The 18,698-nt window shown below is 39.7% G+C and overlaps 1 protein-coding gene across 2 annotated transcripts; it reads right to left on the reverse strand.

The window, feature by feature from the left end:
* Positions 1-353: 353 nt before the first annotated feature.
* On the reverse strand, positions 354-18,630 carry trappc14 (trafficking protein particle complex subunit 14). 2 transcript variants are annotated; one of them, XM_022221645.2, is made up of 12 exons: positions 17,971-18,630; positions 13,306-13,389; positions 12,969-13,098; positions 12,647-12,733; positions 9,521-9,641; positions 7,974-8,121; positions 7,143-7,204; positions 6,792-6,964; positions 5,320-5,456; positions 4,837-5,009; positions 4,142-4,309; positions 354-787 (listed from the first exon to the last, which is right to left on the reverse strand). In XM_022221645.2, the coding sequence occupies exons 1-12, from the start codon at positions 18,400-18,402 to the stop codon at positions 736-738; spliced, it is 1,767 nt and encodes a 588-aa protein (XP_022077337.1). In that variant the 5' UTR covers positions 18,403-18,630; the 3' UTR covers positions 354-735. The 2 variants fall into 2 exon arrangements, with proteins under 2 accessions (XP_022077337.1, XP_051799604.1); XM_051943644.1 differs by lacking the exon at positions 13,306-13,389.
* Between the last annotated feature and the right edge of the window lie 68 nt (positions 18,631-18,698).

Genomic DNA, 18,698 nt, shown 5'->3' on the forward strand with positions numbered 1-18,698 from the left:
GTCTGGAAGGCTGCATATGTAAGCCCTTCACATAAATGAGGTGGAACATCTAACTTTGACAATTACAGGCCCATCTCTTAAGACCCTCTCATTTTCTATAAAAGGTAGGAACAATAAACAAACTTACTGGACTGGACCAAGTGACATTTCTGTATGACTTTCAACATGGTGTAAGTCTGAATGGCACCCAGTCAAATTAATGAAAATACATGCACTGGCAATGGTACTTAATACATGCAGCACAGTTGGAGTTTGCGTTACTTAACAACAAAATGAGGAGACTACAATGCTGCTGACAAACTGCTGTACTGACAGGACTTGGAACGAATACAAAGGTCAAACAAAAGACAAACATTATTTAAAAACTTTATTCTACAAAACTACAAACTTAGAATCCAACATTAGCAATAAATAAAGAGCTTAAGGACAATTATATTCAACCAAATCAGCTGGTATAATGTCTTACAAACATTCAAATTCTGTCCAATTTTAAACATAAACTGGATATGAAAACCACTTCCTTTTTGAAAAGGCCACAACTCCCTTCCTCCCTCCCCTTCTTTGCATAACATCGTTGCCACTCCGTTTGGGTCAATTACATTTGTTTCCATTGATTACTGGAAGACTCCATCCGGGTAGGGATTGCGGCATGTATCTCCTTGAAGCAGAAGATGAGGTTCTGGTGGCTGGAATGGGCCTGCGGCTGCTCTGTGTTCAAAAGCCAACCAGGCACAACTACAGGGCTTGAGTGTTTGGATCTGTAGTATATCCCTCCACTCCAGGCCATCTGACAGGAGAAACAGAGTGAGAACGGGTCTAACATGTTTTGATAAATTTCAGTTAAGAATTTCACCAGAACTGTACCAGTGTACACAATATGGAGATTTCTAACACTCTTGTACCTGTTTTGTGTAGATATCTAAAATAAAATATAGTTCTTGTTCTGGCCATACTCAGTATAAACATTTCTTAGCATCCGGTTCATGTCTCACACTGGGAATGCCTTCACTGTGACCTCATCAAAAACTCTAATTGTACCCTACCAGCCAGGATTCTCTGGAACGAAGCATGCCAGTGTTAGACAGGCGTAAACTAACCGTGACGTCACCCGTTGGTTTCAACGCCGAGAAAATGAAGCCCGGATTTTGCTACTTCCTGGTCGCCGTTTTGGATTTTTTGGAGCCAGTGACGTAAAAAGCGTCATCAAACAGACTGGACCGGAGAGCAACTAGGGGCAGGATTGGTTGAGGACTCTCTTATCCCGCCCACATTTTACCGCAGAGGCTTCTGTTGCTGTCTATCAAGTATAGCCACGTCCCCTGGCTCCGCCAACTTTAATGATTTATTTAAAATTCAGTATTAATTTATTTTAAGATCGGCCACCTGATCTCTCATTTTGACCATGAAAACTAACGGGAAAAAAATCCTGAGCTGTAGAACATCAGTCTATCAAATTTTATTTTTTCCAAAAATGAATTGGGGTCTATGGAGAAAAAGCTTTTTGGAGCCAACCCTAGCGGACGGCGTGATATTGCAAGTTTTTGACACTTCAATTCTGGAGCCAGATGCTATGTCCACTATACCGGGCTTTGCAAAAGTTCTGTTACATGGTTGCATGATTTTTAGAGATGTTTACATGTCGGAGTGAAAAATTCCATTCAATAAACTGAAAGTTCTACCTTATAGGCAGGTGTCCTGAATACAATTTTTTTTCTCCGGTGAAGTTGTATCAAGATGGAAGTCGAAAGAGTTGAGATATCTGCTCTCCTTCATGCTGGCCACAACAAGTCTGACAGAGCCAAGCAGCTGAACATCAGCCGGATGACCGTCCACAGAGTCGCGGAGAGGCTGAAGAATGGTGAAGATCTTTCAGTGATCTTTCAAGAATGGTGAAGACCTGAAAGATCTTCACCATTCTTTAGCCTCTCCGTGACTCTGTGGACCACTGCTATCATTACAGATCTTTTGGAAACATGACAACATCCACAGGGTCAAAAATATACATACAGCAATACTACATAATATTTGCTTAAATGTTCCTTGGTCAGCTACGCCTCAATTGGGTGCTTTTGGTAGCTGTCCACAAGCTTCTGCAAGCTTTGGGTTGTATCTTTGACCACTCCTCCCGACAAAATTTGTGCAGTTCAACTAAATTTGTTCGCCAGTCTAAAACCTTAATTATAGCCTGATTTAGCCATTTCTTTACCACTTTGGATGTGTGTTGTCTTGTTGGAACACCCCAATGCGTCTTCTGGCTGATTTTTTATTTTATTTTTTTTAAGTTTTCCTGAAGAATTTGGAGGTGGTTCTCCTTCATTATTTCATTTACTTTGTGTAAAGCACCAGTTTCACTGGCAGCAAAACAGATCCAGAAAATAATGCTGCCACCACCATGCTTGATGGTAGGTTTGGTGTTCTCTCGAGGTTAAAGGCCTCACCTTCTCTCATCCAAACATATTGCTGGTCATTGTGGCCAAATACCTTGTTTTTGTTTAATATGTAGTATACTAAGGAGCAGAACAACAATTTACTGTTGGGCACATTCCAAAACAGCATATATAATACCTTTCTCAAAGCTGTAAATTTCACAGGAGGCCATTTGAGAAGACAGCCAACCCAAAACTTTTATCCAAATGGAACAACAAACACAGATGTTTAAAATATCTTAAAGATAAATCTTTATTCATTAATATCCTTAATACAAATGAATGACATTTTTGTGCCTGATATTGCTCAGAAAAACAAATGACATAACACAAGAAATGTAGTGCCTAAAAAGTGAAAAGCAAAAAGCAAAACCTTAAGCATGCATACTTCCAAAGTCTTATTTTTCATACTGTTGAATGTATATGCTTGTATTACTGGTTATATTAGAAATTTACTATTATGTATCCTAAAATTGCACCATTTCTATGCATGTTTACACTTTTAGTATACTCAGGAACTGTAAGAGAGAAACATATCACATTTGAAGTGATTTAAATCACATGGTCAGTGGGATTTTAGATCTGTAATCATAGTAGATGTTTAAGATAGCAGTAATGAAATTTCTGACCTCTCATGGACAGTGAAGCTCAAGACCACCCCTTGAAATAAACACACTTATGACTGGTTAGATGCTGATTTGAGTCTGGCTCCAAACAACTTTCTGTATCAAGGAAAGTCACTGGATTGCAACATTAGCCTTTTCTTTGTTTTACTTAAATTGTGTTTTTTTGGGGCTTTTCCATTGTTATAATACTGGACTCTTTGTCCTTTTAATGATGGGCTTTTAGTTCTTTTGTTTCTACTTTGAGAGAGTTTTTCTTAAGTACCAGGCTTCTTACATTAACTTTTACAATGCAATGGTGCAAATGCTTTCTTTGTAACTATGAATTTTGAGTCTAAGTGTATTATACTCCAGGCCATTTTTTCCAATGCAACTACACAAAGATGCTGTCCTGTCTCTGAGTTCCTGAACTAACTCATCCAACAGAACTTGCTGCAGCCTCTCTCTCTCCTGCTGATGTTGCTCACTGATCCTATAGCCCGAGTATGCAGGTTTCACTTTCTCTCTATTAAATGGGTGAATTTAGATATTACGAGTGGCTTCTCAATTCCAAAGTTATTCTATATTGAGCACCGCTCTACCATCTGCTGCCACTGATGACTGCCTGATCTGGGTGTAGTGGTAGTTGACCCTAGTGCTGTTTTGTCACACATGACGTGACCACAGAATTCTCCTTCCAGAGGACCTTTTCTTTGTCAGTGTGATTAGCAGCAAACTTCAGACAAGCTTTAGGGTGCCGTTTCTCAAGAAAAGGCTTCCTTCTTGACAGCAGCCTCGTAGCCCAATGTGATCTAAAACATGACTGACTGTCGACACTGATATCTACGTTCCAGGAGCCTCTAATTCATTGCAGAACTGCTATTTGGTGATTTTTGGTTGACTCTTGATCATCCTGACCAATTGTCTCTCAACAGGCAATAGCTTGCATTTCCTTTACAACCAAAACCGATACTTAAAGTTGCTGTATGTATATTTTTAACCCAGCAAATTTTGTCATATTTCCATAGGACTGCAACTCTATCTGGATAAAAAACAAACTTTATTAAATTAGTATCATGGGGCACTGTTCAAGTGTTAAAGCTGTTTGCTTACCTGCTGTGTGCCTCTAGGTTTGGTTCCAGCACTAACACCTTACACTGTCTCTTGGCTATTTTTGCCAGTGGAATGAGGGAGTGGTCATTGGAGGAGAAGAGGACTCTGCCCACAGATCCTTTAAGCGGGGGCATGGCCTGACATTCCATTGCTCCGTCTGACCTGGAGCTAGCAGAGACATAACGTCATGAACATTATGGTAGACAGGAAGATACAGGACTCTCTGAAAATGCCTCTCCTGTCCAGTGCAAGTGGCATATCTCAGAATGACACTAAAATTAATTTAATGCATTAACACAAATACAGCAAGCTAACCTCTTGCACAATTAAAATGAGTTGCATGTTTCTAAAGCGAACATCAGTTGTAGGGTTAGGGTGAGGAGAAAAGGAAGCCCATATCTGAAATACTAAACAATAGAGCTGACAGCCAGCTGTGGCACTCATTCCCGCAGTGGCTAATGTCAACAAGAAGTAACACCTCACTGATAGTTGGAAGCAAATCATATACATCCATTAAGAAGCTGGTGGTCTATTTAGCATGATTTTATTAATGTTGTTTTCAAAACAGCCTCTACAATTGCAGTTTCACACGCTTAAAGTTATATAAGAGATGTCAATATGTTTCTTCATGTCCTATTTCCAGTCTTTATAAAAAGATTTAAAGCAGCCAATTGCTGCACACCAATCCCTCATACCTGAAGTAGCGTGGCCTGGATGGATGCTGGTGGGAAACGTTTTGAGATTGGCTGAGATCATGTTGCACAGGGCTGGATGATAATGGAGAGCTCTTTGGGGACGACTTAAGTTCCATGGGTGAAGTGGACACAGAGGCGGTAAACTGCAGCTTTAGTTTCATATGCTGGCTCATCTACAGTGTTGTCATGGAAAAGGAGAGAGGTGGACAAGATGGTAGAATATTATAGTATGTAGTAGTTCTCTTTTGGCCAACAATTGTTGGTTTAATGCACCTGCAGACTCATACATTAAAGATCCCATTTGGTGAAAATCCATTTTCATTGTGTAGTGAGTGAAAGAAAGAGCGAACGAGAGAAAGAAAGAAAGAAAGAGAGAAAGAAAGAAAGAAAGAAAGAAAGAAAGAAAGAAAGAAAGAAAGAAAGAAAGAAAGAAAGAAAGGTCTTTGTCTTAAAAGGAAGGAGTGACATTATTTCCTTTGGTACCTCAAAAAGTCCTGTTCTGACAATCTGGAAGGCAACTGTGAAGGAGAGGGTAGAACCTTTTCTACATTGTCCCAGGTTGTTGAGGGGAGACCGGCACACCACTGCTCCCACACTGTGGTCGAGCTGACTTGTAGGAGCTGGAGAGTGGAAAGAAGGATGGATGGATGGATGGATACCAGGGAGAGAGTAGGCAAGAAGAAAAACATAGGAAAGAGATCAGACTAAATATCAGCTATGGGTATGGATGACTCAGAAAATTCCCTATACAAACATTACTCCAGGGAAGATGACATTTATGGAGGGTTCTGGTTTCAAGAAACTCAGCAAGAGAGCAGTTTTTTCCAACATGACAGTGACCTTAATTAGGGGTGCACATTTTAAACAGTTTCTTTAGCTGAAATTCAGCTATACTTACGATCAATAAGTGATTAACTCTTGAAATCAATTAATTAATTGACAATGTTTGCTGCAAGATGGCTCAGTTACATTAGAAATTTCAAGAATGAATAAACACCTGGTTGCATTAATTAAATGAAACAGCAAAAAATCATTACTTCATTCAAAACCGTTATTTAGCGAGTAGCTCGACAAAATCCAAATGACTAAACACAGCAAAATTGTCACAGTCTTCCACAATTAATAGCCTGTGGCAGGAATGGCTACTGGGGGTGAAACTATGTCTGTCAGCGAGAGAAACATTAATGTCATCCTGGAAGGGAATGATGAGCTTCAGGCAAACCATAAAGGTCACTTCTAGAACTTGACTCCTCATCTCTTTATTCCTAGTCACGCGTAGCCAGCTCATTCTGCAGTACATTGACTTGCTTGTGTTTCTTTAAACCAGTCATAATCATGTTGGACTGGGCTAAGCCGAGGATATTGTGACTGTCTCTGCAAAACTGTGAAGAAGGGAAACTTGTTTTGGTTAAATAGTTTCAAGTTTCAGTTTCACTTAGTGATCACAATAGCTAACACCCCACAAAAAAAAAAAAGCCACACAAACCAATAAAAGATGTCTGATGATTTTGTGATGATGACTTTTAACGAAAAAGGCACACATAATGCACGCAGAGCTTTATTAAACCAATATCACCAATACGTATGAATGTTGAAGATTGACTGTGCCACCAAATATTCATTACCTTCATTACCTTTGACCTCTGGGTTTTGAACTCGTCCTTTGATATTGTTACCAACGGGACACAACCAAAACCATGGATTTTCTACACCAACTGTCTTTGTTGACCCTAACTAGCTCACTGGGGACAATCAGCCATGCTTGGAAAATGAAACTTTTTGCATAACCAGTAGGCAAGTACACAAGAACAACCCTGCTAGAAAGCAAATGTTACAACTGATTCTTTGTAAATCTTCATTGGCAGAATTAAGCGGCTAGACCAAAAAATAATGAACCGAGGTCTTATAGACATATGAAGAAAGTAGGAAGGGAGAAGATGTGATGTGCAGCTCACCCTCAGAATTCCACATCAGACGAATGGCCAGGAAATCCTGCAAGTTGTTTAGCAGTGTGTATTTTACCCTGAAATGCTCCAGAGGGCTAACAGTTGTGGGACTGGAAGCTGTCATCACCAGTAGAGGACGATGTATGCGGATACTAGGCAATGAGTAAAAAGTAGAGATGTATCTGGAGAGAAAGAAAAAGTATTTAAATTTCCTGTAACACATCTTTCCATAGCAGGAAATGCATGAGACCCAGTGCCAAAAAATATCTAAGCAAATACACACAAAAACATAGCTAATAGACTGTTGTGTATTATTAATACACATAAAGGTCTTCTAAATGGCTGCATTTCAAATGTTACCTCATGACAGGAAATGTTGGTGTGTGCCACTGTAACACAGCCAGCAATGGGACTTCCAAACCCTATAGAGACAGTTATTAAGACACGAGTTCATACATGAAATTTGAACATAGAACGTGGCAGGATTAGAACATGTATCTTACGAGAAACTCTTGTCTGGGTGTCAAAGTGTGATACATTGATGTATCATAATTCCATGTGCCGTAGCACATTGTTGCTCAAAAATAATTTCTTATTTCTAAATATATTATAAACCGTCATTACCATGAACACACATTATACATTAATTTGGCTCAATCCCAAGTAAACCGTTTGCCTGCAAGAAATAGATACTAGAGCACTAAGCGTGGATTACTTAACTGCTCAAAATAATCCTTCACAAATACATGGTTTCATCTTGTGTAAATGTCTGGTAAATGTCTAGCTGTATTGAGAAAATATTGAGATATTTTTTAAATATACTATACTGTATTGTATATTTGCAATTCATTTTAAAACTTTTCCTGATCACAAGAAACCAGTACGTTTAGTGCTGAGAGTCACAGATGGGGTACCAATGAGTGGCAGACAAACATATTGTTAGTTTTGGGCTTTTCAAAGGATTTATTGACAGTAATAACAACCGAGCATAACATTATTCTTATCTTTATGATATATGAAACAGCCATGGTAACTGTAAAACATTGTCTATTTAGAATTCAGAGTGAAAGCATCAGTAACTCCATATGATGATGTGCAGTGGTAGTGTATTTGTTTTCACAACAATGCACATGACTGATGATATGATTTTCTTAGTCATCAGCCAACACATCCTCGATCAAGTCTTCATACCTCACTGGAGTCTTCTTCTCTTTTTTCTTCTAAATGCAGCTGGAATAGGAAATTCTGTTCTTCCAGGGCACTGAGCATGCTGGGTAAATGTGATGACTTGCTGTCTATCCGACAGAATGAAGTCATGGTGACCTCTGCTGATTGGTGGCTTTGGTGGGGAAGTGACAACAAAGAAGTGTTTGTTAGAAAATGTTAAATTCTAATTGAGCTATTGACATTTTATGTATAAATGGAGTACTGCATATATTAATGGCATTTGTTCATGCCGGTCTGCTGAATCAGACATTTTGTTTCATCACTACTCTTCATATAAGAGACATGTTTGTCGTGCAATTTATTGGTGGCATCACATTCTGGGGATGGTGTTTACTACTATTTACTAACTGGAGCAAGCAGGTACATTGTGGTTTTTCTCTTTCCGTTGTTGCTGTCAGAATAAACAGACCTCGGTGCACCACAGCATTATCTTCATGACAACAACAATGCAGAAGCCCACCGGTTGCATTTGTTTCATGGTACCAAAAAGAAGAGTGAAAACCTTTTGGTGCATCTAAATGAAAAAGTTAAGCACACGAGTGTAACCAATGTAAAAAGTTGCTCCAAAGGCTTGTATTCTAGAACTCAGCCTTTTCTATTTCAGTAATACTTATTTATCTACGTGCTTTTTTGAATGCTCAGAGGGGCAGGAGCTCTCTCTCTGTTAATTAATTTTCCAGACAGGATATAATATATCAACGGTCTGTACATAAAATATTTAAGCATGCCTACATCTGCTAAACATTGCTAAACATAACAGAAGCCAATGGAAACATTAATTTGGACATAAATGAAAGCATTGCATAAATTAAAAACTTGATAAGATGATGGTGCTGGATGAAAAGTTGTAACAATTTCGTACCAAATTTTATGACAATCCAGCCAATAATTTTAATATGTTAACCTGCTGGAAGTGGAAAAGGGAAAGTTGAAAGCTCACCAAAGTCATGTTAATGTGTCTACTAGCATACACTGTACACTACATGAATGATAACATTCAGAGCAATGAAGAGATGACAGTGTGAGGAGATATTACGGATTTTCAAAACATGGTGGAAGTAATCTATTTGTTTGTTGCCAGTGGCCCAGGTCTCCAGTTGCATCAATCACCCTTGCTGTCAGTTTAAGTCCATATTTTTGCTTTAACTTTCTTGAACTTCACAGACCCAGCTTTCAAGATTAAAGTAAAACAATGTGGCATTGGGAAAGCTGGAATTTTTTTGCAAAGCAGTGAGGTTGCATAAAGAGCATCCTGTGTAGACAGGACACATACATCTTACTGAATTGGACTTGTGCTCCTAACTATTCTTTGACAATTGAAAGGCAAGTCCACTCTGGCTATAATGCTCCTTCACTAATGACTGGGGTGTTTCACTTGCTAAGGAATGTGTAAATGTAAAAAAGTGCCAAGCAATTTCAGTGCAACAGCCCAGCTTGTTTCATATGTTAAGTCTAATGCTCCCTTGCTTACAGAGTATTTAACAGTAAACAGTGAGCACACATGTACTTACCAGACATTGTCAACTATAAGAACTGAGCCATCTGGCATCATTGGGAGGTATGATGAGTTATAGTTTGGAAGGATCTTCACATCTCTGACACACATATCCTCTTGAGAGCAGCTGTTCAACACTGAGGAGAGATGAAAAGCAGTTTCTCAGCCAGTATTCAAATTCCAGTTGCAGGTGTTGGGGTTTACTGACAAAGCATTAGTGAAGCAACATTTCAGTGTTTGGTGATTTCTACAAGGTGTTTACAAGGGAAATATTTTTGACATGTCACATCAGAACAGTCAAAGGTGTGAATGACAAAATGAGTTAATGTTGTGAGCACCAAGGATTAAGCCCCACAGCTACGTGCATATCAGAACGCACAGCAATCAAGAGGTTACATTTCCATACAAATTACTACTGTTTGCCGTTATATTTTCTAAAGGAACAATAGTACAGATCAGAAGTGAGGACACTCCTGTGCAACATCACTGCATAGCTTCGAAGTTGAACAAAAATTATAAACTAGAAGCTTAAATTTGCAATATTAAAAAAGTAAGGCTTGAAGTAGGACATAATAAAACAAAAGTCATCGCACCTTTAATTACTGAGACACATCTATTATTTGTCAATTCATTGTATGTCAGCCTGTATTTTTGATGACAGATGCAATCTTCTTTTGATATTGAGGTTACCGGTGTTCAAATGGTGGAGAGATGCTCTGCTGTTCTATCAGCTGCTGTTTGCTGGGTTGCATTGCTCTACGTATGCCTTTCAAATATCCAGTGCTCAATTCAAGTCAACTGGTTTTCCTTTTTCTGCTTTAGAAACTCTGTATTGCCTAGACAGTTCATCTAGTCAAGTAGACAACCCATGAATTACAAATTGCCGCTGTAATGGCAACTGATGTATCGAAGTCATGACTTGATTTGCTGCATGTTGTTACCCCTCTTTCCTCACCCATCTTGCTTGTCATTTCAAAACGATCACTTGAAATAAAGGCAAAGACCCAAAAGACAATCTAAAAAAAAGAAACTTTGAATGAGCGTTTGGCTTTATGCTTGGGATCAGATTAGTATATCATAACTCCCACCTCTGGGATTCACTATCAGGACTATGCATTCATTTAGGCAGTCCTGGCCAGATTCAAAGGTACTTGAGTCAAACAACTATACCTTGACCATCTCTGATCAAAGAATGTGCCTCAAATATTCATCAGGCTTCTTCTTCTTGTAGCAATTTTGTGCCCAAGACATGAGAGTAAATGCTCTGCTTGTCAAATAGAAACAGCACAATCATTGAAAGGTCATCATTTTATTTTAATCATCTGACATTGAAGTGCTGTTGCACTGGGGTGTGCTCATTTCTGTTACATATTGCATCAATCATGCTGAAGGTTGTGTGTCTAATATTCCTCTCAGTGTGCATGCCAGAATGTCAATTTGACCTTTGTTAGCAAAGAGCGTTAAATCAAAGATGTTCTCTTCCTCTGTAACGCACTTATCAGTTTTGCTCTCATACTTGTAAGTCAGAAAGCTGTCTCTGCAAGGAAGGGAAAAAAAATGTAAACACTCAGGTCTAACTTTATAATGAGACAGTGAATTGTATTAGGTGAACAAAGACTATCTGTAACTGTTTCCACTATCAATTCCATTGAATTTCTACTGCTGGTATGGGTAAGTGTTACTGTATTTCTTTAGCTCTTTGTCTTAGGAAGGCAAAAGTCCCATATGTATACTTAAGTTAATTGCAATAAAAAAAAATTGAATTTACGAGGGGCGTTCAATAAGTAATGCCCCTGACCCACTTCCAGTTGTCTGATCTAGCTGAAATTTTGCATGTGCAATGATTTATATCTATATGGGTGGTGTGGCAAATTACAGCTGTGAACTAGTTGTGGTTTCTGATTTACAGGTGTTTGAACTGGGTCAGGTGAGATAGTCTCTATCTTACGAGGGGTATTTAATAAGTAATGCCCCTGACCCACTTCCAGTTGTCTGATCTAGCTGAAATTTTGCATGTGCAATGATTTGTATCTCTATGGGTTATGTGACAAATTACAGCTGTGAACTAATTGTGATTTCTGATTTATACATCTTTGAACTGAGTCAGGTGTGAAATTGAGCCTATCGAGTTTCGTGCAGTTATCCGGTTTTTGTATTTGAAAGGACGCACACCACAGAAGACTTTTGATGAAATGAAAGAAACTTATGATGATGATGCCCCATCATATGACCTTGTAAAACACTGGCATCGTGAATTCAAACATGGTCGGAAGTCTGTGGAAACGGCTCCCAGACTTGGTCGCCCCCAGAAGGAGGGCGACCAGGGGGGCGACCAGGTCTGGGAGCTGTTTCTACAGAGTTCCAGCAATGCTTGGATTCACGATGCCAGCGTTTTACAAGGTCATATGATGGGGCATCATCACCATAAGTTTCTTTCATTTCATCAAAAGTCTTTTGTGGTGTGGGTCCTTTCAAATACAAAAACCGGATAACTGCACGAAACTCGATAGGCTCAATTTCACACCTGACTCAGTTCAAAGATGTATAAATCAGAAATCACAATTAGTTCACAGCTGTAATTTGTCACATAACCCATAGAGATACAAATCATTGCACATGCAAAATTTCAGCTAGATCAGACAACTGGAAGTGGGTCAGGGGCATTACTTATTGAACGCCCCTCGTATGTTTCTGCAGAATTTTCACAAACATAAATTAAGCTGAGAAAAAAGTTTCCTATGGCATTGAGCTCTCAAAAGGTCAAAGACTGAGCAGACATCTTCTGTATCTGTGCAGTAACTCCGGAAAAAAAAATACTTTTTTCCTTTAAGATCTAGACTCTAAAACAAGACATAAAACAGTCTCGTCATGTTCAGGCCCCAAACTAATCTTTATGTTTTAATATTGTATACAAGACCAATAGACCAAATTTTGGTCTTCACAATCAGAAAGTCTGCATGCCTACTTGTGTCTATTTGTTGTTCAAATAGTTGTTCTCCAGCTAATGCGGACAATATTTTAGGACAGGTAGGTCAGTAGCTAGTTTGGGGACTACCTGGGGTTCAGAAGGTGCTCTAATAAATTGAGTACTGTATATTTGTGTGTCTACATGTGTGCATGTGTGCGAGAGCCTCTGGTCTACCCTTGAGGACAGTCAGGTGTTTTCCAGAGATGGTCATCTGCTGACACTGGACACTAGGAGGTGGAAGAACATCCAGAGTGGCGCTGACTGATAATGAAAACAAATCACAACAAGTGTTCAACAGTCACTGTCAGACTGGACAATTAAATTGAAATAAAATCTGTAATACATGAGGACAGATTTTGCAAGTCACTCTCCAACCCTGCCACAGCAATTCTGTCGTTCTGAAATCTGACAATGTCCAGGTTTTAGAATACAACTAGTTTGAGCTCTACATGTGTACAGAACTCATGCTTGGTGTTGAAAGACTGTGTGTATGTACCCTGTGTCTTGAAGGTGCTCAGGTTTTGTTTGAAGGTGTGTGTTGGTCTCCTGAGCTGCAGAAGAGTCAGATAGTCATATTCCCTTAATTCCCCCTTGTCCTCCTCCTGCTTCCATACAGTCACTACAAACTGATGTAACAGAGATGCAGGCAAACACACAACAGGAAGAGGCAGTTATTATGTCTTTCATTACATGTTAGACAAAGGGTAAATGATCACAACTATAGAACAGACACACAGACAAAAACACTGCCAAATGTAAATCATTTCATTGCATGCATTGTCATACAATACATACTGTGCTATTATGTACATATGCATGAAGGTATGTGTGACCTTGGCTTTGTTTGTGCTGACTGGCAGTTTGTCCAAAGATACAGTGAGACAGAAGATAACCTGGTCATCCAACACCAGAGTAGACTGCAGGAGGACAAGCAAAGAACAAAATGTTAGTTTGGCTTACAAGTCTGTTAAACATATATAGCGCACCAGAAATAAATCAGACATGGTCTCACTGTATTTATCCTCCTCATGCACATATGGAAGCCTTGATAGTGTTTTGTAAAACACAGAGATGGAGACAGACAGACAAAAAGCAAGCATAAAAATTATAAGAAAAATGTAACAGAATACTGCAGCTCTTTTAAAAATGGCAACCAAAGAACTTTTGGCATTTTAAAATAAATAAATGCCACGACCAATTTTCCACAAATAATTCCAGGCAGGACCTGAATCAAAACAATATCTGATGTGACCACTCTTTACTTATAATACAGCACCAGCGCTCCAAGGTTCGCCGGTACAGTTTTTCAAGATACTTGGCCCTCAGGCTTGTTGTCATGCTGCAGAATGAATTGGAGTGAGTGGCACTGTTGAAGAGTGAGGGGTATTTTCCTGGCATGATTTGGGTCAACTTGTCAATGTAGCAGGAAAGGTAACTGCAAATCCACACAAAGTTGTTTGAAGTGATCACCTTCATTCTATAATGAAAATTTTCCATCCTGATAGGAGTGGTCAATGAGTTGTGTGTGTTTATGGCTGCTTGAATGACGAACTGGGAATGACTTACTGACAATACCAGATTTTTATACCCCTAGAATGTTGAAACTGAAGTCATGCTGAAAAGGGTTGCCTTTTTGTATTTATTGGTATTGGCCCCCAATATGTAAGGCACACTAGTAAACATTTGAGGCACAGGTTGCTTTGATAATCCTGTAACGACCTCATAAGTTTCCAAGCAAAACGGGCTAGTCTTCAATTCACACACATTTAATATCTTTTTTGTTCATAGATGGATAATTCTAGCCTAGCCACGCTATACCCATGTTTCTGACGGCACAAGGGTCTAGGGAGGGAAGCTCGACAGGGAGGGAGGTGGGCTAAAAGTTTGTCTATCAAATCCCTCTGCAGCAATTGGGTAGGTAAACAACCAATCAACGCAACGAATAGGCTGACGTAGTTCCGAGAGCACCGGCGGCTAAGTCCCATTAGCTTCCCAACCAGCGGAGCCACGGAGCCAACTGGTATGTTAAGGATTTGCCATATCCCGTCGGCATAAGTCCAAATACGTCTTTCTTCTCAATAAAACACTTAAAGTGCCGTCCTTTGCTTATCTTTCAAGTTGAATTTTAGCTTCAAATCTTTAAGGGCTGTGGCCAAAGCCGAGTCGAAAGATAACTGTTTATTGTGCGCTGGTTGTTTCTGTCAGAATCGTCACGCCTCTGTCGTAACTTCGTTACGCCCGCCTTCTGACTCTACACTTCATGGTGATTGGTCCGGCCAGTTTTAGGAGAATCCAGCCTCGAGCCTTATGGAGGGTAACTAGACCCACTCTGGCAGAGAATTAAATTCATTGCCGTGGGTTGTCTAGCGCGGCTAGACTAGGATAATTCTGCATCAACTTGGCAAAGGTGGCTTCTTGACCATGTTAGAACCTGTAGAAACCTAGTAGGAATGATCTTTGGCATTTGAAACTGAAATCTGCTTGATTTTTACCTCCGCCAAGGAGGTTATGTGACACCCGGCGTTTGTGTGTGTGTCTGTCTGTCTGTCTGTTAGCAAGATAACTCAAAAACACTTGGACAGATTCAGATGAAATTTTGAGAGGATGTAGACTATGGTAAGAGGAAAAGCTGATTTAATTTTGGTGGCAATCCGGAAAGGATCCTGGATTCTGGATCATTTTGAATTTTTTAGTATGTTTTACTATGTGGTCCAAAATATGACAAAAACATCATAGGTTAGTATGTCATCCAACAAATTGGAGCAAGGTGTCCAGATAGCTCAAGTGGTTAAGAAGCTGATTTGTAAACAGAACTGTGTCAGAGATGCAGGTTTGATTCCAGCTCATGATCTTTTACTGCATGGGCTTCTCGTTTTCCTCTCTATCCTTGGCGGAGGTCTGCACTCTGAGTGCTTTTCTAGTTAAAGCTGAGATTACACAATTTTCATAGTTTTTCACCCAATGGAAATTTTCATTAATCATTTGCCAGTTGGAAATTGAATGAGGTGCCACATTCAGATGTCCATATCTTTTGAAGTATATGTCCTACAGTCTTTACATTTTCATTAGATGTTCAGAAGTTTCTGGTGAACAAAGAGAATACTGCAGTAAATACTGGCAATCAAGACTCAATGTTTTAAGACCTCTCAATTTCATGATTTGTTCAAAAATCTCAAATAAAGTGGATTTTCTAAAAAATCTGATGCATAGGATTGTTTGACCAATTTTATTGTTAGAATACTATCAGAATGACAATACTCAGAAAGCTTCTATATGTTAGTAGAAATGGGAGTTATGGCCAATCAAAGTTGGCACAGGTAAAAAAAAAAAAGAAAGAAATTTCCAAAAGGCCTGATGGACATCTTGATTTATGAGTAGGTTGATGAAATTTGGGATGATAAGAGATGGAAATATCATCTACTCGTGTGTCAAATTTCAATATCCTTTTACAATGATTTCATGCTAAAACCATTCTGCTACTGACCTTACATATTTTTCCATTCATTGTTGCATGAACAAGATGACTCATTAAAAAAAATTCTATACTCAATAATTACTTAATTTATCAATGTGATTAATGTATGCATGGATTACACTATTCACGTGAGTGTTGTTTAATACATACAGTCAGGTCCATTAATATTTTGACTTTGACAACATTTTCAGCATTCCGTCTTTGTACACCACTACAATGGATTTAAAATTAAACAATCAAGATGTGCTTTAAGTGCAGACTTTCAACTTTAATTTGAGGGTATTTACATCCAAATCAGGTGAACGATGGAGGAATTACAACACATTATATATGTGCCCTCCATCTTATAAATGGACCAAAAGTAATTGGAAAATTGGCTGCTCAGCTGTTCCATGGCCAGGTGTGTGTTATTCCCTCATTATTTAATTTACAAGGAGCAGATAAAAGGTCTACAGTTCATTCAAGTGTGTTATTTACATTTGGAATCTGGTGAGGTCAAATCTCAATATAAAGTCCAAAGAGCTGTCACTATCATGAAGCAAGCCATCATTAGGCTGAAAAATCCAAACAAACCCATTATGAGATATCAAAAACTAAGCTCAGCAATGCCAAAAGATCCGGAAGACCACAAGTGTGGTAGATGACAGAAGAATCCTTTCCCTGGACAAGAAAAAAAACGCTTCACAATGGTTGGTCAGATCAAGAACGCTTTCCACGAAGTAAAAGTCAACAATTAGGAGAAGACTTCACCAGAGTGAATAAAGAGGGTTCACCACAAGGTGTAAACCATTGATGAGCCTCAAAACAGGAAGGCCAGATTAGAGTTTGATGAAACACATCTAAAAGAGCCTGAGCAGTTCTGGAACAACACCCTATGGACAGATGTGACAAAGATCAATTTGTACCAGAAGAGTCTGGAGAAGGGAAGGAACTGCTCAAGATCCAAAGCATACCACCTCATCAATGAAGCATGGTGGTGGTAGTATCATGGTGTGGGCATGTATGGCTGCCAATGGAACTGGCTCTCTTATATGTTTTTGATGATGTGACTGCTGATAAAAGCAGCGGGATGAATTCTGAAGTGTTTCGGGTAAAATTATCTGCTCAAATTCAGCCAAATGCTTCTGAAGTCATTGGACGGTGCTTCATGGTGCAGATGGACGATGACCTGAAGCATACTGCAAAAGCAACCAAAGAGTTTTTTAAGGCAAAGAAGGGGAATGCTCAGTGATGGCCAAGTCAATCACCTGACTTGAATCCATGTGAGCATGCATTTCACTTGCTAAAGACAAAACTGAAGTGAAAACGCTCCAAGAACAAGCAGGAAGTGAAGACAGCAGCAGGAGCAGCCTGGCAGAGCATCACCAGAGACCATACCCAGCATCCAGTGATGTCTACGGGTTAAAGACTACAGGCTGTCATTGACTGCAAAGGATATGTAACCAAATATCATAGGTGACATTTTGATTTATGATTATGTTAGTTTTTCCAATGACTTTTGATCCCTTCCGAAGGTTGAGGACACTGACTTGGATGTAAATACTCTCAAATTCAAGCTGAAAATCTGCACTTAAAGCACATCTTGATTGTTTCATTTCAAATCCATTGTGGTGGTGTACAGAGGTGAAATTCTGAACACTGTGTCAAAGTCTAAATATTAATGGACGTGACTGTATACTCTCTATGTGGGACCTCCTCCCTGTCTGTAGCCCCGTAGACAGACCGGTGGAGGCTGGAGCTGGTTTAAAGTCCATGAGGGCTTGATTAACATGTCAAATCGGGATACATCTGCACCAAGTTTGCTGTCAGAGGCAAACGAAAGAAAAACTGAAGAAACTGAGCACGAAAACAAGAGCACAGTGAATTCAAACCACAGTAGACAGGAAGTCTACTGTGGTTTGAATTCAGGAAATGGGTGAAGGTAGCGTCTTTTACAATGTAGGTAGGCGAATAATGTCTAGTGAAAGTAGGCAGTTTTTAAACGTCTCATACAATCCACACGTCATTTGTATATCCCTCTTACCTTCACTTGTTCCCTCCCAAGCTGTATCTCACCACTGGGCGCGACATTGTGGCTGAGAAGCGGGATACATTGTCGAAAGGTCCGGTTGTCTGTGGTTAGAGCTTCCCTCTCCTCGGCTCTCACTTCCATACTGTCTTCACTGCTGCTGCTCTGGAGGTCTACCGGGGACTCACCGGGTGTCTGTTGTCCACTCTCGGCGACGCACACACTGGCCAGAGCAGTCAATGAATCCACTAGGTCTTTCCAAGGTAGAATACCAGAGCTACCATCCTTCTCTCCGGCTCTCCGAGACCGCATTACCAGCAGGAACTGCACGGTCTCCCCGAGGTAGACGTGGTTTCGCCGCGGAAGAGTTGTGTACTTCGCAGCATCTGACATACTCGAAATTTGGGTGGCAGGAAAATACATAAAGCACTCGCATTGTGACTCCATCGTTGAAACCACAAATTGACGATTAACGTCTCGCTGCTGGGTAATATGTATCGGTTTCACATTAACACAAAGTTTAATAAAGTCCGTATTCAAATGTGCTTTAGTAGATGCGAATCAGTATCACAAAGAACACAATTTAAGTCACAAACAAATGATAAATTTGCACCTTACTCGGTTTCCTGCCACAAATATACAAGTACCAGGACGGCTAGTCGATGCCAGAAACTCAGCGTTCATCAGACCAAACTAATCTATCGCTGAAAGTGAGTCTGGGTAATGGAAATGAGCTGGGTGCC

The sequence above is a fragment of the Acanthochromis polyacanthus genome, chromosome 23 (assembly GCF_021347895.1).
Source record: "Acanthochromis polyacanthus isolate Apoly-LR-REF ecotype Palm Island chromosome 23, KAUST_Apoly_ChrSc, whole genome shotgun sequence".
NCBI classification, from domain to species: domain Eukaryota; kingdom Metazoa; phylum Chordata; class Actinopteri; family Pomacentridae; genus Acanthochromis; species Acanthochromis polyacanthus.

What these genes read in the sequence shown, in the direction of transcription:
- trappc14 (XM_022221645.2), bottom strand. Translation starts at nt 18,402, where the DNA reads ATGGAGTCACAATGCGAGTGCTTTATGTATTTTCCTGCCACCCAAATT. An exon ending in ACACCTGACTGTCCTCAAGG is followed by an intron (nt 9,642 to 12,646) that starts GTAGACCAGAGG and finishes ATCTCTCCTCAG; the next exon opens with TGTTGAACAGCTGCTCTCAA. An exon ending in TCAGAACAGGACTTTTTGAG is followed by an intron (nt 5,010 to 5,319) that starts GTACCAAAGGAA and finishes ACAACACTGTAG; the next exon opens with ATGAGCCAGCATATGAAACT.